The sequence below is a fragment of the Mugil cephalus genome, chromosome 19 (genome assembly GCF_022458985.1).
Source record: "Mugil cephalus isolate CIBA_MC_2020 chromosome 19, CIBA_Mcephalus_1.1, whole genome shotgun sequence".
NCBI classification, from domain to species: Eukaryota; Metazoa; Chordata; class Actinopteri; order Mugiliformes; family Mugilidae; genus Mugil; species Mugil cephalus.
The window spans coordinates 6,136,209-6,157,846 of NC_061788.1; the positions used below are offsets into that span (position 1 = coordinate 6,136,209).

Sequence of the window (21,638 nt, forward strand, 5' to 3'; positions counted from 1 at the left end):
AGTCTTCTTTGAAATTTGACAATCAGGTGACAATCAGGCCCAACCCCCGTCACTGCCATTTTTGGTGTCCCAGGCATTAACATCACCAAACCCAAAGCCAACTTCATAGCTTTTGCTTCACTTCAAGCTTGGAGACTTATCTTCTGTAATTGGAAATCTGACAGTCCCCCCCAGCTAGTTAAAAGAAGTGCTTTGCTTAGTGCCTCTAGAAAAACTCAAAAATCATAGATTCAGGTCCCGACACAAATTTAAGGTTGTGTGGTCTCCATTTGTTGAATTCATTCTTGCTCTGTCACATTCAGAAATAACATGATTGGTCGTATTTGTCACGACTACAACAGTCTTCCTTTTTGTATGTATCTGATGTCTTGACGAGTGTCTTAATGTCTGCCAAAGCTGCACTGTTAGCTCTGAGCATTTACCCCTTTACTTATATATGTATTTTAAGAAATGCAAAATTGTCGGGGAAAATTAAAAAAAAAAAAAATTAAAAAATGTCTTATCAACCAAACATTTTGCGACCGCCCTGCAGTATCTCCATGGACCCCCTAGGGGTCGCGAACCCCCTGTTGAAGACCTATGGCCTAGATTGTTGTATACTAATGCTATTTCTTTGTTTGATGTCTGATGTGCAAACACTGCATTTAAAAAAAAGTCTCTGATCATGACCAATGAACACAAAGGGTGATATCAAATCAGCAGGTTTGCAGATAATGCAAGTTTAGTTTTGTCTGATAACAGTCTATAAAAGCAGAAGCACTGTCCTTATGCAGTTTGTAGGCCCCAGAAGAAAGAGGGAAAGACCCAAATCTGTCAAGACAGGAGTTATGACAACACACTGAGCTAGAGGACACAGCCAGGCTCGTCAGACGCAGGAAGACTCCCATTAATCAGCTCCAGTGTTTGTCAGTCTATCTGAACCGATAAGGGCTGAGGGTCTGTTTGGATCGGGGGTCAAAGATCAGCTGTTGTTTTCTCCATACATGAGAGAATAAAGGAGGAAGCGAAAAAACGGCAGAGGGAAGCAGGATGTGATGTGTGATTCCCTGTTGCTGTTTACCGCTGCATAGCAGTTACAGACTGGAGTCGTCTCCCTGGAGCGGGGCCATACACACACACAGAGATAGTGTACGCTCCCAGGGGGATGAGCTTGGTTTTTGTCATACGGCAGGCCGCCAGCGTGTGACTTCTCATGATATCACACTGCTGATTTTGTCTTTTAACGTGGCGTTTCGTTTCAATGGCAAAATAATAAATAACAGACAGCGCCGAGACAGAAGTGAAGCCAAAAGCTTCAGTCGTGCTACAGAGAAATGTGAGGGCTGAAAATGGAAAGAGCTTGTCGTCTGTTGTGGTGCGAACATTCTCCAGAGCAGCTACAGGTATTGAAAAAACGTCAATACCACTCTCATATCTGCCCATGAAATATGAAACTAGACTGTTAGCCGAACTTAGCGAGGAGAATGGAAACTGGGTGACTTTTTAATTTATTTTTTATTTTTAACAAATATAAAGGGTGTAACATATTTGTTTTCACTATTCACTATTTCATTCAGTGCGTTTACATGCACATCTTAATCGAGCTCAGAATTCGCGTTGTCTAGTTAAAGTCCAATTAAGTCGTATACATGGCAGAGAAAATTGATTTCCAATCATATTATCTGGGTGTCTTGGATGCTCGGATAACAAGAACTCTGATAAAACTGTTTACATGCACTTAAACCGACCAGCAGTCGGCTGCAGCAGGCTGTACAGTTAAATTTGGATTAAGGCAATAATTTGCTTTTTCAGGTGCATGTAAACATACTGACTATTGTATCTGTGTGACTTTGGGAGGACGCCCTACAAAGCCACAGACACATGTTATGCAAATGTCTTCACAGTGTAAACTGAGCACCTTGTTTAAGTCAGGGGAATGCCCCTTTAACGACTATTTTTAACACAAAGCCCTAAAGAATTCCTGGGGAAAACACAGCATGTGTTTGTACCTCGTTGATCTTATTGATTTTCTTACTGTAGAGGGGATATCTGTTGAGCTGCTCTCTTTTCAGCCACAACAACAACCCTCCCACAGCACTTCGTTGTTCACAGGTGGGTTGTTTTTATGTTTTTAAAAGCCCCAGAAGAGTCACATTCGCCAGTGTGTGGGCTGTGACTGGCAACCTGGTTGAGTGAGTAATATGTCCCATATGGCGCTGTGTGTGTGTGTGTGTGTGTGTGTGTGTGTGTCTGTGTATGTGTGTGCAGACATGTTATTCCGCATACTCACAGCCTTGGGATCGATGCACTCTGCAGCTGCGGTCATGCCATCTAGACACTTTCCCACGATGGGCAGAACTTGGCGGTCCACATCCGCAAACGTCTTCATGCACACTCCTATCCTGTCAATTCGTTTCTCCTCCATGTCTTGCAGTTTCTACGTTGACAATGGAGACACATATTCATGAGTCATGTGTTAACACAAGCTTGGGAAGGGAAATTTTGAGAAAGAACAGTTGTTCAAATTATAATATGTGGTTGGAACCAGAGAAAGTAGTGTATTTTATCGAGCTTACTGTCCCGTGGGAAGACAGAGTTGAGGAAGCTAATGAGCGTAAGAGAGCTAGATATGCAGAAATGGCAGCATATGCTAAGCTAAGCTAAACTAAGCTAAGCTAAGCTAAGATAAGCGAGGATGGAGGGCCCGTGTGCGACTGGTGGATGCAGGTTGACGTGGATGCTGTGGCAGTACAGTGAGCAAGTGAGTGGGGAACACGCTAGCTGGGGAGCATGCTAAAGGTAAGGCTAGCTGATAAGTGTTAATAGTTGCTAGGTGGTTTGGTCTAAGTCAAGGACTCCAGGATGCCAGAACTGTCACTGTTAAGCCTTCTTGAGGTGTCGTGGGCCTAACTTAATGAAACATCGGTGAAGGAATGGTGCCCACTTGAAAACCCCAATGATGTGCCACATACTGCCTGCTGCCATTGGCTAGACTGGTTAGCTGGTGTCTTCTTGTTGGTTGTTAGCTGCTAGCTGACTGCTAGCCTGCTGGTCGGTTTGCAGTTGGACTGGGCTTCTAAATGTGTTTTGCTTCATGTCTTGGCACAAGGGATTGTAACATCTTATCCTGTGTGATAATGGATGCAAAAACACCACAAAACACTACACTGTGCCTTTAATAAAGATTGCTTGCGACCCTTAGTGTTTCCCGCATGGTGAAATTATATTTTTAGTTGTCGACCCAGAGGGGATTGGGGGTTGATGGGTTGCAAACAGCTTTGAGCTCACATGCGAACTAATGACTGCGCATGAATGCACCGTACTGGCAGACTATTCACAGGCTGCATTAGAGGTTTATACAGACAGAAAATGGGTAGAGGGCTTATTTGCATGGACAACTGCACAAAACAAACCAGGTTGAGTAAATGATGTGCTGCATTGTCACTGTGTTTACCTGGAATATGTTGGGGATAATTATGTAGTAATGATCATTCTGCTCCTGGTTGAACTTTTGCAGGTAGGAGGAGTATTCGCCTTTGCTGTCAGCCGCCATCTGGTGTCTCATCTGAGCTTGCTGTCTTGCCTGAAGAAAAAAAACACAATACAAACATTAAAGTCACAGTCACTTCCCTAAGCCTCACATCCTCTGATACGACACTCAGCCAGAGTGTGATCATTTAAATCGGTTGATAAAATTTTGCGTATGATTACTCATGCTTACACACATACAAACATGGAGCTCGTGGATGCACAGTCACAGGTCAGTAAGCAGCAACAGCCTGTGGTATTAGATTATATGTAGGCCAAAACAGACACATAAAAAGGGAGACGACAGCCTGCACTGGCTGCGGAATGGAGGGATTTTGGATTTTGACTGCCCGCCCAGTCTGGCCTATCCCTACTATTGGTAATGTTGATTATTTTAAGCTAGTTCGGGCTAAGGGAAGGAAGGCAGGCGGTCAGAAACGCAGCAGGAGTAGCCTATTACAGATCCACGGAAAGCAGATGGAGATGAGATTATCTCAGCTAGACAGCATGTGGGGTGTGTGTGTGTGTGTGTGTGTGTGTGTGTGTGTGTGTGTGTGTTGTGCAGCTAAGTACTGATATCTGTTTCCTCTTTCCATCACATTGCAGGCTCGTCCACACGTAAATAGTAGTTTCATCTATAACAAAGAGTCTTCTCATGAACCTGTGATAATAATCAGTATTCCATCTGCAAAAATAAAATGAGCAGCGGAGGGAACGTAACCTGATCTGTCGTAGTCCAGCTGGGAACTTTCAAAAGGGCTTCACCCAGGTTTCACCTACACACTAGTCTCACACTCACACACACGCATGGGTAAGCAATCGAGGACGCGGCGGGAAAAGAAAAAAGCGGGCATCGGAGTCGAGACGCTCGTCAGATACAGCGCATGAGGGATGACAGATAATACTAATGTGGAAGGTGATCGCCGCTACCTACAAAAAATGGAATGTGAAAAGCTCAAAAGCACATGTGAGAGTCCGGCCGTTTGAAATCACGGAGCGTGCAACTACGTGTGTGTTTTTAGCGTGCCGGCGGTGCCATTGAGATGCATGCAAAGTGGGGAGAGTGCTTTGAGAAAGGATGAGCGCTGTCGCCATGGCAACCTAACAGATAACAAACGTTCGACACCGAGCTGCTGCGCCTGCAGCCTCATCACATCCTGTTGTCATTTTCTGCAAATTACCCGTTTTGCCTGCACACAGCTCTGACAGTTCACGGATCTTTCTGTCAAATGCTTAACTTACTTTAAGTTAAAGTTCATATTTGCCTCTCTCCATCCTTTATTTTTTTTCCCACACACATGTAAACAGCAGTAAGCCACTGATCACACTCAAGACGGGACAGGGCGTGGTGACAGACCTGGTCGGGGTCACGGTACATGTCAGACCATGTGTGTGTGTGTGTGTGTGTGTGTCGAGACACAAGTCGAGACAGCGTGGGTGTGTGTGTGTTCCCACAGATATGAAAGGTTCTCTCTCCCACTGGACCTACCTTATGGGAACTTCGCTTCAAGGCATTGCATAAAATAAATATACAAACACACACACACACACAAAAGGATTGTTAGCCGTTTCCAGCTAAACAAGAAGTTGCCATAGATGCACTTCCTGGACCACCAGGCGTGTCATCACCCCAAAAGGGGAAGTTGGTATCAGTGTAAACAAACGGCATCACCACTACAATAGTGGAATTAACTACTGTTTCACGCTTTTAGTAGAGGCCGAACAGAAGTGGAGAGGAGTTCATTTTCTAATGCTTCACGGCTACAGATGTAAAACAGAGAAGTGTGTCAGCGTGAGAGACGTGGGGGTCCCCTCAGAGATCCGTTACAGCCTTTGTGGATATCTTAGCCTGTGGATTCAAACCCCAAATTGAGGGATTTGTTTGCCAGAGGTGGAGAGGGAACAGTTAGAGGTTTTCGCTAGCTGCACAGAAAAGCCACAATACCTCAGCTCAACAAACTGCAGCTCTTTTGCATTAAAGGAAGAGACATTACAGAGAAATGCAGCTCCTGGTGCTGAACTCGTCAAACGTGAAATACTGGCGATTACACAATTTCTCCATTAGTAATTCATCATATTGATGTCTTTAGCTGCAGAATGCTAATATACACGTGTGTCCTGCCTGTCTCAGATCTACAAAACACAAACTAGGGTTACGGCTGTAACATTTCATCCGTTATGGCAATAACTATATTCTTTATTACCTCCCAACAAAACGTGCACACGACTTGAATCTAGTTTTAAACACACAGTAGACAGATTTAAAGGGAAAACATACACACGAGTACCTGTTAGAAAAAGACAAGTAAGAGAAATATTTTTTTAAAAATGTGAAACATGATATCTTTTAATGATACTGGTGCGGAGGAGTTCAGACTTTCTCTGTTCCGAGTTCTTCATTTCCGAACAATGGACATGTGAGTAGGTGAAAAACTGCTCTGAGGTCAGTTGAATTACTCACGGAGAAAAGAATAGGAACAGAAAAAGACGGGTGGACATTTACAGAGAACTGTCACACAACTGTTTGCACATCGATTAAAGGGCGATACCGGTTGTTTTGAATGTTTTAATCCCATTGACTACATTCGTTTTTTTTGGCTCTACAGCTTTAATAAATACTGCCTCTCTCTCAGTTACAAAACTACCGGTATGGTCCTTAGTGGCTCATAAGGATGTTTGTGAAGCTTTTTCAGAGACCGTGTTACACAACATAAAACAGCATTTATTTCCTTTTACTGAATTCTGTGTAATGTTTGAATTGTTCCCGCTTCAGCCAATGGAACAACTGTAATCAGAGACAACGCAGCTCTTGTTGTAAAGACTAACTTCTTGAGCTGCTGTGCCGAATCTTTCCAGTTGAGTTCAGTGTTAGCCTAAGCCTATTGTGGGCTCCTTGGCTGTACGTCCGGAGTGCAGAAAGCCTCTTTATTCCAGCCTATATTTGCATAATAATCGGGTCTGAACTGTGTCAGCTCTGAGTCTGAGCTCCAATTCAACAGCTGATGAAGCAAGCGCAGGAGCACGCGCTGTTGACCCATGATGCCTTGCGGGCGTGGGAGCTGTGTGGGTTAAAGGCTACGATTTTAAAGCGCTCTTTTAATTGGTCATGACAACAGGAAATGACATCAGGCTCAGGCCCAGGGGGCTCTGGTCTGCAAGTCCTGAGAAAACGGATGATGTGTTGATTTACTTTACGGGACATATAATCACTGAGGAACACCGAAGCTGCATATTTGGTTCTTGGCTATGAAAAAGCAAAGCAAACCCATTTGTGTAATCCACAGCGCGCATAAACACACACACGAAAGCTCCGTCACTGACGCAGGCTTCTCTGTCGTTAAGGGTCCCTGCAGCACAGCAGAGTGTTTGGTAGCTGCTCTACGGTGATAATGAGAACTCACTATCAGCTTTGTCAAGCAGCAGATCACTGCGCTGCCGAGACAACGCCAGCGTTTACACACTGTCCCTGGCATCGAGCACATGATCACTCAATCTCTGCTGTCTCTGGGCTTAAAAGGGCAAAAAGAAAACGGGGAGAGAAGGGACAGGGGGGAGGGTGCGGTAGGCTGGGCAATCGCGTTTAAGCAATCGAGGGCATCCAGGACAAGCTGGCGTGACTCTGGTGGTCTCAGCGCGGGCTCCGACATGACACGTACCTTTTCCACGTCGGCCTTCGTCACGTTAATGTCAGCATCCATCTTCTCAAAGTATTGCTGCGCTCTGTCGGCCTCTTTGCACTCCCGCTCGAACTTTCTTTTACACTGAAACAGAACAGAAAGACGTAACACTGTTATTTCGTGGCAGCGACGCTGGAAAACTTGACTTTTAAACTAGCGCATAAGACTCAGGGGCCAAAACCGGCCCGCCATAGGGTCCAATCTGGTTGGATGAATTTGCAAAAGTTACATTGAAGATATTAGCTGATATTTTTCGGTAAAATAAGAAATTGCACTTGCACCTCTTAAGAAATTTACGGTTCTTCATTACATGTAGCTGTACTTTTCTGCGCTAAAGCAAAGGGAAACATTTGGAGTTGTTGTTATTTACTAGTTAATAAGCTACTGTGTTACTGATGAAATTGGGCTGTACTGTATGCAGCCCCTGAACTAAAATGAGTTTGACACCCCTGCAATAAAAGGTACGCGACATTACAGCTAGGGAAGTGTCAGAAAGTGACAGTTGAGCAAGGAGATTATCAGCATTAGTTTGAATAATAGGCTTTAATAACGTCTATAACTGTAAAACTAAATAATAATAAAACAAAAGGTGAAGAGCTGTTGTGTGATTGACTTTAAAAAAAGATTTGAAAAGCAGTGAGATATGACTCTCTGACTGAAAGAAGAAGTGAAACGCATCGCTGCATTATGAAAAAACAGCTGGAACCCTGGCACAGAAACCTGGTGTTATGGTTCACGTTTAACGTCAGGTAATATTAATATTAATTAATGCTGTATTTTCTGATGAAGACATATCTTAAGTTACTTCTTAAGTTTAACGCTACAGTATTGTACGGCTAACGTTACTTCTCAGTGAAGCTCTTAGCGTTAGCATCTTTTATTTAGCTACATTTATCACAACTGAAATGACCTAAAACTAACTGAAACTGAGGCTAATCCACTTCTCCAAATTCATACATCATTGTCCTTAATTTGATATGATAGTCACGATAAACATTTTGTATTTACTGCTACATTTCGCCACGTAGTGCAGCAGTGACGTCAATGCATACCCTTTATAATGGACATCACAACGAGGACGTATGCGTCACATACATTTGAAGCCCGGCATTGTGAGCGGTTTATGTCACTGACGCAGCAAAGGGGTCTGTTAAAGTCTGTAGCCTGCAGATTAAACAAATGTTCATAGTGGCCATTTGTGTACAGAAAAACAAGCATTCATCCAACCCTCTCTCGACCCCTCTAGCCGAACAATCAGTGTTTGTTGGGCCAGCGTGTACTCTGAACTATGCCTATCTGCCTCGCACACAATGGTATCATTGAATGTGCAGAGAAGTTTGAGGAGGACAAGGCAGTTATGCATCTCTCTCTCTCACACTCTTTTTCTCTCCCCCCCTCCGTCAAAGGGGCCAGGCAGAGATAAGAAGTGGGGTTCTGTGCAATCTCTTGTTGAGCTTTAAACAAATAAATCAGGAAATACCAGACTTCCTCTAATCTATCTTTACAGCATACAGTATACAGATCAATGCTATACTTTACAACTGACATTCACTTCAGTATTTTATTGCCTGAGACCATGTTCTCTACATTTTTACATTTAAAGGCATCACAGGTGGTATTACGTGTTTCTAGCTTGTTTGACAATGTCTGTCATCTTAGCATTTCATGGTTTATATCATCTAATAAACCATTTCAAGAGTCACTTGTAACTTTCTTCGTATTTATTGAGCTTTGCAGTATTCACACTGTTCTAATAACTGCCTTGTTTACGCTACAAGAACAGAAAAAATCACACAGTGTTTGAGATTTCTGGTGCAGACAAAGCAAGAGGTCCCTCAGGGCTCTGTACAAAGACCTCTGCTTTCTCCAGACAGACACTGCCTACTGTCTGCGCTCCGTGGAGTTTGATCATGATACTTTCCGATCACAGCTCCTCCTTGAGTGCCCAGTGAAGCATGTGCTTCAGTATCATGTGGTGTTGACAGAGGAGTGAGCCTTGAGCAATGAAGCACTGTTTTACATAAGTTTGTATATTTAATTCTGCGGTGTTACACTTCAATTAGTATGTATGTCAACGGTGAACACAAAATTTAACTATGGCAGGTCTCCTTATAAACATGTTAAGCAGACTAATAAAAAACATCTGATGATTAGAGTTGGGTTAATTGAAACCTTAGGCTGTTGTCGGCTTTGTCTGCTCCCTGCAAGATAATATTTGTACTCAGCTAGAGATTGTTTGTGAGTGAAGAAAAAGCATCACTCTGTGACACTGCTCGACAAACAACACTGGACTGTGTTTTACAAGGGACAAGTGGTAGCAACTCCTCACAAGAAAAATGATCTGACTGATCTCCAGTGCTGGGAGAAAGTAGTTTCTTGGTTATTTTATACTTTCACATCTTGTTTTAAAGTTGCCAACATCAGTATGACCGCTGACAACTTCATATAACAGATCAAAGTCATTTTTTAGGCTTTTTATCTTTCTTCAAATATGTAGCTAGCGGGGAACCTCCATAAACTAATGCAGCCACTTACCGATTCCAGCTGTTTCCACGAGCTCTCGATGTGCTGCTGTGCCTTACGTCCATCATGGAAATGCTGTTGGAAGAGTTGAGAGAGAGGACATATTATCGCACTATTTATTAGCTCAAGGGATTCAAGAGCAGGTGAACCTGACCTTGACACATTAGGGATTATATATTAGAGGCAGCGTGGAACGAGAATCCGCACCGTACCATTACTCACATTGTGACAGGGGAGTATTAATGTGAACCGAGAAACTAGGGCAAATTCAAGCAGATTCCACATTGTAGCCACATTAAATATAAAAACCACACAAACCACAGGCTTAACGCTCAGAGATTTGTCCCAGCTCGAGCAGATGGCTACAAGTGTGTTTGATTGAAGAGCGACCAGCTCATACCGCACCAGGTGCACCAATGCTGCACCAGAAAAACTGCATGTTTGAAATACCAAAACCATGTATTAATCTACTGAATAACGGCATTTTAGTTTTAGTTTAAAAGAAGCATACTGCACAAACCATAACAATGTCAACCAATGGAGCAGTAAGAGCGTGATGAAGCAGAACAGACGCTGTTTGCATGATGCTTCAAAGTCACATGTCGTGCCGACGGCAAGGTTTCTCCTGTTAAAAAACATTCATCTCTACTCTCTGAGGCATTCAATGCATTTACACAGTAAAAAGCATGTCATTTTTATTTTCTCTCAAAAGAAAACCCCCCAAAAAACATAATGAACAGCTTTAATTGAGAAAACATGTTAAAAGAAACTCTTTGACGCCATTCCTCTAATGAGACCTAAAAAGAAGAATTAGGTCAGAAAACAATCAGTTTCTCTGTCGGTTAATCGGATCAATACTTATTGAGCCCGCAAAAAAAACACACAAACACAACAGACAAATATATTAATTTAGCAAACACAAAGCAGTTTATCAAACCTGATTTTACTCGTGGAAATTGCATCTATGGCCACGTGTGAAACCATATAAAACTTGCACATTTCTGCCGGCCATCCATGACGGATCCGGATCTACAGAATCTGTGCGGTTCCTTTTTGATGATTATGTCATCGCCTCGACCCCGTAGCCCCCGACATCTTATAACAACAACATCAATGGCGGACTACAGCCTTGTGACGGTGCTGGAACAGATATTAACCCTTGTTGGGTGGCTAGGTCCAACATACACTGTTACTCCACCACTATGATGAGCTAAAAAGGATTATGGACTGTAGGTTTGTATGTGACTTGCAAAGCTGACTTGTTCTTTTTGTTTTTTTTGGCTGAGTTTTGTAGCAGAAAAAGTGCCAGGCTTAGGAGGAATTCATGCATCTTAATTTTGCAACTAGACGTTACCCCATGAAGCACATTGTTTCTTTATTTGGTAAATATCCAAACGGATCAGATGTATCCAATAAATAATTAGAGAAATAAGAGTCAAGCGTCTCTTCAACTGACACCTTTGATGTAATGGCTGCAAATGTCATTTTACGCTTGAAGCTCAATGGTGACGTAACACAATAGCACACGCAAAACCCTCAAATTAGCAAATGACTACGCACAAACTGGGATCTCAGTAGATCCGGCCCTTGGGTGCTTTCCTACGAGGCCTCACTTGGTCTGTCAAGGTGCACTTGGCCCGGAGGCAGAGCACATCCCTCCACGGCCCTCTGTGTGGACTGCAGCCAAAACCCTTGGAAGTGGTGACACAGACGGACAAATCTAAGCCTTTTGTTGTTTTTAAATTAGATTCTGATCACTCATAAAGGACATAAATACTTCCTCAACTGCCTGCGGTCCGGTAAGCATGCCAAAGAATTTAAAAAGAATCGAATTAAAATGAACACGACGTGGAGGCCTGACTATCAATGAGGTATCCCCTGGTTACGCCGACCACGGAAGCTGGACACAGTAGCTGAGCTGAATATCGATGCCGACATTCAATAACGGACCCGGGCCGTAATAAAGAACAGAAAGCGGTTGTTTGTACTTCTTGGGAAGCACAAGGGACTGGGTAATTCTGCGTATGAGCCTACAAGCAAGAGATGTGAAATTAAAAGTAACGTAGAAGGGCTCATCTCACCTGAATAACACTGGCCATGAGAGTGGTTAGTGAGAATGTACCCTGGTTTACCTCAGGCATTCACACTTCTCATTTCCTAAGGTTTCGGGGGAAGCTGAATAAAATAAGGAAGTGCTCCAGCGTTTCAGAGGAAGTATTTGAGCTGTAACTGACGACGGGACATCGTGGAGCCGCTCAAGTCCTGACAATCCGAAGCACGTTCTAGCATTTCGTTTGCGACCCTCGCCTTCAAATACCTGCTTGATAAGAGCGGCCTTGTCGGTGATGGACTTTGAAAATATGTCTAGGTAAATGATACCATACAGAAGATACAATTAGACTTTATACGCGACACAGTGTTGCAGCACTGGGTGACATCATTGTTGCAGCGGGGCATACTTTTCAACCAAATGTTTGTCTCCATAACAACATTCTGAAAAATACCCAGCATCTCATCTGGATTAATAAAACATCCATCACCGCGAAGATAAACAAACTACGATGACACTCTTGCCCAAACAGATACATTAGATTTACAGGATCCTGCTGGAGGACGAACATCAACCGTCCACGGTGTGACCAAGCCCAAAAGGAGACGCACGCGCGCGCTCGTTTTTAAAAGGCGATTAAAAAAGCAGCCATCAGCCATCTGGGACGCAAATGTGGCGGCGCATATAGGCAGATGTTGTGCAGTGTCTGCTTTTTCTGAGTTTAGTGACTGCAGGGATACACAGTGTATCCTTTAAAGTTCATCCAGTTCTCACTGTCGAAGCCAAGATGCACCAAAATCTGACGTGAAAGCATTTTTCCTCACGTCGTCTCTTTCTGGGGACGAAACATAACCTCTTGAAAGCAGCACATGCAAGACTGCACCTGCATTAAGGGAATGCCATGCATACCAGCAGGTGGCAGTAGTCTGGGTTAATCTCTGTTAAAAAAATGCATCATACAGAGGCGGTATCTCAGCAAAGAGCATCAGATTTCCTCTGGTTACCATAAAACCATGAAACAGAACTAGGGTGCGTAGGAGGAAACGGACATAGGTCAACTAACAGGTGAGATGTGAGACAGCTATAATTCTGTGGAAACTGCAGAATTTCCGGCCTGCGCGACAGAAACTACTCACCGTCTGATTAATCCGCCTCTTTAGTTTCCAATGTCCACCCCTGGTCTGGACTGAAATTTAGTGCAGCATTTATTCGCCAGCTGCCCCCCTCCACCTCAGGAAATATCTAACCGGCACGTATACATTCATAAACTCCAAAAATACATCACATCTTGATACAGTGTAAAACAAACATCCGCTGTCTGATAAATACGAGCGGAAGGAAACTTGCAGCGGCATTTACAGCGGTGGCAGGTGCACAGGTGCACACTCAACCTTTAACTGATGTGTTAGTCACTCGTTGGCACGGCTTGGGTCGCAGGAATGTGCGCCTGCAGCCCTATGTAGTGGCCGGCGCACAAAAAACCATAAGGCGCAAGAAGGAAAGCCACAAGTCAGAAAATATGGAGAATGAAATATCACTTTGTATTCATGTTTAAGCCGTTTAGATCAATTCTCCCCTTTCCTATATGTCTTTCTGTGCAACACAAGAAGGCACCTAAGGCCACTTCAATGCTTTAACATTGCATCCTTCTTCTCTGCCTCTAAAACCACATAAAGATGTTTTATCGTACACTATGGTTTCCGCTGACTTTTCGCTAAATGATGTTCTTACTTTTTTCTGGTCTTGGCAGTGAAATATTATATTTAATTTTTTCTGGCCGGTTGAACGTGTCAAATCTCAACTTCTCCAAAAACCAAACGGCGTCATGTGATGTGCTGTGAGCGTACAACCTTCAAGTAGGTCTTGCAGACTAGTTAAGGGTCTTGATCGTAGGTCTTCGCTCGAGAGGACACTTAAGCTGTGTGATCAGAGGCCTGTCAAGGACGGCAGTATGCTGACTAAACACCTTATTATGATTCCTCAGCACAAACACAGTCCAGTAAGACTCATCCCATTAACGCTGCCGCCTCACAATACATATCATACAATAGACCCCTTCGCAGTTTGTAAACAATAATATGTTTTTTGAGGGGTGGGGCTTAGCTGGAGGCAAAACGTCTCGAACACTACAGCCTGCAGACGCTGGTTAGCATATTTCAACGGCAATGGGAAGAATGGAAAATGCATATTTTAGAGAATATACCAACACACTCATTTTCCGAGACTCTGTCTGATGGGACTATATTCACCGACGCCTACACTCTCACTCACTGAATGGACGCTTTCACTGAAGGAGGACACAGAGGGGACGGAATCTTTAACAAATGAAGCCTTTCCAGCAAAGATATTACAAGAAGTAACTGGACTAACCATAGTGGACTGTAATGTAGTAAATGCAGCTTCTGCTTGGTCACCCCTGAAACAGCAACTTACGTGGCGAAGCGTCTCCAACAAAGATATGTACCCTGAAACACGTTGCGTTAGCTAGCGATTAGCATTAACATGTAACGAGCTGAAACTTATGATTTATCTGATATGAAGTGTTGATGAATTGTCTCACATCAATTCTTTCTTTTAATCGCCAAAGCCAAACCATAGTTGTTTACGACCGGCAGTGGCTGATTTGTGATAAGCCCTCAAGTTAGTGTTTTTCCGTTTTGACAGCCTAAAAAACATTTCCATGTTTGGAAGTGACAGCGTTCGCCTCAAGCTTCGCCCCGTTTTGCCTCCAGCTAACACTGTGACGTCACAGTGACGCAGGCCATGGAGGGGTCTATGAGGCATTCAACAAGCAGCACATCTTACCAGGGGCATATTATATTTTTGTCTGAGCCTGAGTCTGACCTATAAAAGATTCCACATTTAAAACAAAACAAAACAACTACATCTGTTCTCCCAAAATCCGTTCAGGCAACATTCTTGGCCTCACCTATAATGCCACCCCATGCCGAGCTTACCAAGAGGTTCACTGAGGGAAACAGCAAAGGGAGGAGGGGAGTTACAAAACAAAACAGCCCCTTATGAAAAACTAATGGGGGATTATTTTCTCTCCTTCTTCAGGGTTTGGAGTGTGGATTTTACCTGCCCAATAAGCTCCCTATGCAACCAAGTAGGTCTGGCCTTGGCCTTCCTCTAATCCCACTGTCTGGGTCTGCCTGCACAGCTGAATCAAAAAGAAGCAACAGTCTCAAAAAAGTGAAAGAAGAAACTGACGAATGAATGACGAAATGGGGAGGAAGGGGTCACAAGACATGACCATTCAGGATACCAGCAACACTTTGACAATGATTTTCTGCACCAAGTAAAGACCAGTTCCGACAAAGGCCTTTTTCTTTCTAGTCTAAACTTCCTATCTTTAGCCTTTTCAGACCATGAATATGCCACTGAGCGCCCTCCTTTGCCATTCATGAGTGTGTCTAAATAAAAGCTTACACACTGATCATACAACAAGGACACAGTTCTGAATATGATGGAGAAACTATTTGCTCAATGTCTTTACATGAAACGATCCTCTGTTCATAAAAGAAAGCGTAAGTTACAGTTTCATGCTCTGAAGGGAACCCCCCCCCCCGGCACTGGGTAACTGAAGAAACCCTGTTGTTGGCTTCTTTAGTCAAGACACATGACTCACTAGCACTAACATGAGCTGTAAGAAAACACTGGGGAGAAAAGCTTTTTGAAGAGAAACGAAAAGAGACCACAGAAGAAGGGAGCATTAAGAATGAAATAAAAGAAATCTGCAGAGGAATAAGGAGGAAGAGAAGTGTCAAAATGACATCCTGCAGACTCAGAGCAGCGGGGGTTTGTCCAAGAACTCTCTCGGCGAAACTAAGCCAGGCTAAACCAGAGCCAAAACAGGCCTGGAAACCTCGGATGATACTTCTCCAGAAGAGCTGGAAATCCCCGTTATCTTTACAGCGCCTAAAACTGAGCCTAAAATAAATACTGATCACTAATATCGTGCGTCTAAAAAAGGTCACTGTGCCTTTGAGAAGCATTCTGGTTTGGGCTTTCCACTTCAGTTCGCTCAGCTGGATTTCCAAGACCCAAGACTTCATAACAGATTCTTCAGAGAGTATATTTTCCAGCTGGGTAACGCTCTCTCCCTCTCTCTCTGCCCATCCACCATTTCTGTGGATTTAATGGGCACAACACGGTTATCTATGTATCATGTTGCTGCAGGTCTTTGTAATGGCCACAAGGAAAGTGACTTCACCATTTAAGAATAGTGTGTGGTGTGCCGATCTTTAGTAAATTGGATTAAAAGAGGTAAATAAGGCCGTAATGACAGAGAGGGGATGACTGTGTTGCATAGAAAGGATTCAGTCAGTCACGTTTTGCACTTCCACTCAGCCTTTGGGTGTATCTATATTTACTCAGAGATGACCTCAGTTCATCAGGAACATGAAGAGAACTCACTGGAATAGGGTTACTTCATTTCTTGCAGGGCCAGTGTGTAATCTAAAGTCACTTGCATGGGGAGAAGGACATGACGATATGGACAGATTTCAGGAAGACCAACCGATTTTCTCTCAGACTTGAGTTCCTGCAGGTAGCGGGTGAGCTCTGCGATGATTTGAGACGTCAGGTTCTCCGCTATGACCTCGTGTTGACCCGCGTAGTCGTTTAACTCATTAAGCGTCGTCAGGAAGGCTCGACAGAAGCTGTACCTGGTGAGACGTGAGACGCGAAGTCAGAAGAGAGATTTGCCAACATGGCTGCCAAACACAGAAACAGAAGTTTTTTTTTGTTGTAATGAGATGGATGGAAGTTGCGCTCCAAAATAGGCACTGTGCTAAAAGATTAGCTCGATAATTTAAGGAAGGAACACTCTCACATCTGTTCATTACGTTTCATGATGCAGCAAAAAGGCTCAGGGGTTCATGTGTTATGTACTTTTCACACTTAGGGTCTGATTTAACAAACTATAAGCTTGCGCAGGCAATTTAGCTCCCCTTATTTGGGATCTTAGGCTTCTGTATGGGTAAAATGAAAAGAGATGCTTCCAACTACTTCTAGTCTTTATGCTAAACTAAGCTAATTAGCTGTTAGGCTCTTATATTTAATGGACAGGTTTGAGAGTGTTATGCAACTGCTAAGGCTGAGTGATATGACCAAAAATGTATATATTTTTTAAAAACTCTAATGGTATCACAGTATTTTCTTTTCATGTATAATCACATGTTCACAACTATTTTGTACTGGTTGAGAGAGGAATTAATGCAGTAGATTGACTAAGGATGGACTATTTTACTGTGATGATGAGTAATTATTGTAGAATAATCCCACACTAGTAGTAAAACAGGTTAACATGTTTTACCCGTGTTAGCACTGCCTGCTGATGAGGAAAACTGGAGACATTTAGAGCTTAAAACAATAATTAAAAGTTATCAAGATGAAATGAAGCAACGGGGATGGTTCCGCTTTTATTTATTTCGACATATTTATTCGTATTTAAACATATTTATGCTGCTATGTCTGCAATGTCAATAGCAGCACGACCGGCTGCCGTAATAATTGTAGTCCGTGCGCAACATTTTTTTCCTCATTCATAAAAGGCTAATATTGAGGACATTTTTGGGGACATATATATAGGCGGGGGACAGGTCATCTAAATGGGGACTGTCCCCAGAAATTGCAGACATCTGGTCACCCTAAAAAAAAGGGAAGTTTTCTCGTTCTGCCGCTTCATTTTTTGGATTTTCCATCTTGACCACGCCTCACAGTGACACAGTCTCACCATGCTTGTTTAGAAGCGTTACATTGGAAATGGTTCGGCCTGAAACAGTGTCTCACAGCACTTTGTTCTGAACGCTGTGTAATCAACTACACCGGTATGGTGGTATATTAAAAATTCATATGATAACAAAAAAACAAAAAAACAATGTTTAATTTATTTAATATGCAGGATACTTACTTGCTCTCCTCCTCTTCTCGTGAGTTCTTCTTGGGCTGATATTTCTTCGATAAATTCCTGTGAGGACAAAGAGTTCAGAACAGTCAGCCCAGTCTGCAGATGGGTAGCGTGCCATTTCCCATTTCTCTGACACCACCCTTATAGACCTGCCAAAGGATCATCCAGCACACCATTCAATCCAGCAGAGTGCTTTATGCTCCATGCTACTACTACTACACACCCCCTTTCCTCTCTCCGGGTCATGAATCACTGCCCCCCAGGAGTATGCGCGAGCGCAGAGTCGGTCACCGGGAACACGCATGCTTTTCGAATGCACCCATTGCCCTTGTTTTGACTCCGGCTCTACGTTTAGTGGCACGGGATGGGAGCGGTGTGTAACGATGAAAGAAAATGCCCCAGTGCTAGCTGTAGGTGAGCGTCGGAAACGGGCTGCGAATCAACAGCGGAGTCTTTCAACGCTCTTCTCTCAACAACGTCATTCACCGTAGGCCACACTACATCATGTCACATGGCCGTTTCATGGAGACTGTGTGACATGTCATCACCCAACTCTCTCAGCAAAGCATAATAACGTGCACTATGCTCTGATGGATTTGGGAGCGTGTTGTGTGCCTGCGCCTTCGGGATCCTTTGTCTAATTCAACAGCGCTGTTGAAAATGAGCAGGCGAGCGGCGTGCGTGCACAAGGAACACAAACAGGAAACAGTAAAGAGCAAAACTGTGAAAAAAAAAAAAAAAAAAAAACGGGACGAAATTGAGATGCTTTTTTGTTTATTTCCCGGTCAGAAATTTGTGTCGAGACAAATTCATCATTAAAAAAAAAAAAGCATCTGTGCATCAAAACTGTGTGCAGAGCTTTGGTTATGATCAAATGTATCTGTCTTTGTCGCTGGATTACAGCTCGTTATTCACTGACGGTGCACGCGTAATTCCTGCCCAAATAAATCATTCAAAAACTACATGTAATGTAGGTCTGTGCTGCACTCCCGACCAGCTCCCCCAGCCTACACCTCCCCCACCCCCCTGCCTCCCCAGTGGTGGTGTTTGTACTGTTGCTAGGCAGATTTATCTGTCTATCTCGCTCTCTGTCCTTCTCACTCCTCCTCTAATTATAGCGCTCGTTCATTCACTCACAGCCAGATGTCATGTGTCAGACTTCGCCCCACTGAACCCAATAACACATTTAAAAGCCTGGGTCAAAATTAGACGCTCGCTCTTATTAAGGCGAGTAAAAATGCCACCGTTAGATCTACTGTTGTTTTTGCTGAGTTTTTTTGTATGTGTGTGTGTGTCTCTCTCTTAATCTGATATGACTTTGTGCTTTACTGGAAACCTACCAGAAGAATATGTGTACATGCCGCCCGGTAGTATGACCTCATGCTCTTTCTTTCAACATCACCCGGTCTCTTTTGTTGGCAGGAAATTATTTCTACTTTATCATGGATTACACCAGACTGGAATTTGGGCGACGAGGAGGAGGAGGAGGCTTTAATGCATCGCCCTGCAGTGACTAGACTGGAGCATTGTGCATGTTTACACCAATGCGAAGGGTGGGGTGGGTGTGGGGGTGGAGGGGATTATCCATGGATTAATGTGTGGTTAGCATGGTGATAGAAGCGGTGTAGAGTAGAGTAATAGCCACGGAGGACATTTGATTTCCTGGGGGAATGTAGGCTGTTTCATTTAAGGTGCTTTCCGATTGCTGGAACTTTTTCATCGCTCCTGAAAGTGTCAGAGAAAGTACCCTGCTCTGGGGTTTCTACAGTGTGGGGATTGTAAATAATAATCATTCTGAGAACTCAACTTTAGGGTCTTTTTTTTTTTAGCTTCTACATCAGGTACTTTTCCAACACAATAAGAACATTTAGTGATGTAAGTGTGCGGTGATTGCTCAAATACTGTAAATCATAGGTCTTCAACAGGAGGTCTGTTGAGGTACTGCATGGGGGGGTCACAAAATCTTTGGTTGATTAGACATTTTTTATATATTTTTTAATTTTCCCCCACAAATTTAACATGAATCTAATATATTTTAGTTAAGAGATAAGGGAGAACTTAATATTGAATGAAAAATATTTAAAAATAGCACTAGTTTAATATAGAATATGTTAAATAGAGCTGAGAGATGTTCCCGCTAGGGGTGACCTGATCTGATATTGATATCGGCCCGATATCGGCAAAAAAAAATACAAAAATAAAAAAATCTGATTATATTGACCTGCATCTAAAATCTAGCACTTCCATCCAGCATGCAGAGCCCACATGCTCATAACAACAGCGTGTGCTAAGATGCTAACGAGGTAGCAAGGAGTGGGAGTGATGATGTTGCAGCTGCAGCAGAGTGCAAAACTTATCACGCACAAGTTTCCCATGGTGGCACAGAACCGGGTGCAAGCTTAATGAGACCAACCTCACTGCGCATTTAAAGCAGCTTCACATTTTTCATCACATTATTCCAGTAAGTTAGCATGAGGACTTTCAGAAGACCACTCAAACAACCGACATCTGTTGCTGACTGTTGTTCTGTGTTTGAGTGATATCACTTAATCAAGCCTTTTCTAACATTCCACACTACGTAACAGGTAATAAAAGCATGTTGATATTGGATTGATATCGGCCAACGCTCAAGGCTGTGGTATTGGTGTCGTATTATCGGCACACACTAAGTTCCTACGTTGGTTCAGGGTTCATAAACACTTGACTCTCCCCAGCTGGTAGAGTCATCATCATGATCTCAATAAATCAGTTAGTCCATAAAAAAGTAAAGATGCAAGCCTTCCACTTACTCGTTTTATCCATTTAACAACCCAAATATTAAATTCCTATCAACTGACTAACTGATTGATTTCATGGCTCCAATCTAAGAAGTGTACCAGCAGTCTATTCCAGTAAGTTAGCATCTGCAAACCAAACTTATACGATTAATGTTTCTAAATACACCTGTGCCTTGCCAAGTCAAACTGTCCTCTGTAAAAAGATGTCAGCTATGAGACAGGGAATAAAAAAAAATATCTGCCCAACGACACAAATGAGAGAAAAGAGAAGAAGATCAAAGGGTCAATTCCATTAGTTTATTAGATTTAAGAGTCCTGCGTTTCTTTTGGTAGGAGTGTGCCTGATAGATTAAACCTGATGAGCTAAGTTGATTACACAGGATAATTAGACGTACGGCCGAGTGGCACCACAACAGTGGAGCCGTGTGTTGAACACCGGAAAACTCTCTGACTCAAGATGTCCTGGCTGTACAACCTAATTTCCTCATTTTAGTCAAATACATGTGTGTGTGTGTTTGTGTGTGTGTGTGTGTATAAGTGCATGTGTGTGTGTGTCTACTAGAGGACAGACCCCGTTTGACAGAGGCCCGTCTGTATAAACATACAGTCCGAAAACAGCCGCACCATCTGTTGAGCCTGAAGTTCAATAAAAGCCAACCTGCCATGACAAGATGGGTCGAACATACTGTAGACAGATGCCTGACTAATTGAATTATGGGAAATCTATATGTGTCCGAATACGAGTGGAGGTCCGGGAGTGCGTGCTACATGTTGTTGGTCCACTTTATTAAAAACACGGCTTTAATTCAGCTTTAAAGTCACATATTTTGGATATGATGTTTGATGTTGTTTCTGTAAGTTTGCATTCCTAAGCTTATATTTCTTTGTACGTGTGTGTGTGTAAAGTGGGTGCAGTGATACGTGGCTGATGCGTTCATGTAAACACAGACAGCTAGTCCTATTAACTGGAGCGGGGCTTAATTCTCAAAAAGGTGGGTCGTGAGTAGAGGAGCTGGTTTATGTGCGAACACTTCGACGGTATTGGCCAGTCGCTGTGAATCGGGGGAGGAAGGGGGTCAATATATGGAGCATTAGCCATATTGCCTGGCGTCTTTAGAGAGGAGGATTGCGGATTTAGGGTGGTATCTCCTACTGCGCTGGGATCACTGAGGGATGGATCGTCCCGGCTC

The 21,638-nt window shown here is 43.2% G+C and overlaps 1 protein-coding gene across 25 annotated transcripts in view; it reads right to left on the bottom strand.

Annotated features, from left to right (window-relative positions):
* The window catches only part of LOC124996393 (formin-binding protein 1), a 56,087-nt gene that overhangs the window by 16,850 nt on the left and 17,599 nt on the right, over positions 1–21,638 (bottom strand). For all 25 annotated transcript variants that reach the window (XM_047569346.1, XM_047569347.1, XM_047569350.1 and 22 more), the window contains exons 3-8: positions 17,675–17,731; positions 16,280–16,427; positions 9,720–9,782; positions 7,164–7,268; positions 3,434–3,562; positions 2,270–2,416 (exon numbers count right to left, since the gene is read on the bottom strand). In XM_047569346.1, the coding sequence (XP_047425302.1) occupies positions 2,270–2,416; positions 3,434–3,562; positions 7,164–7,268; positions 9,720–9,782; positions 16,280–16,427; positions 17,675–17,731 (649 nt within the window). The remainder of the gene's footprint in view (positions 1–2,269; positions 2,417–3,433; positions 3,563–7,163; positions 7,269–9,719; positions 9,783–16,279; positions 16,428–17,674; positions 17,732–21,638) is intronic.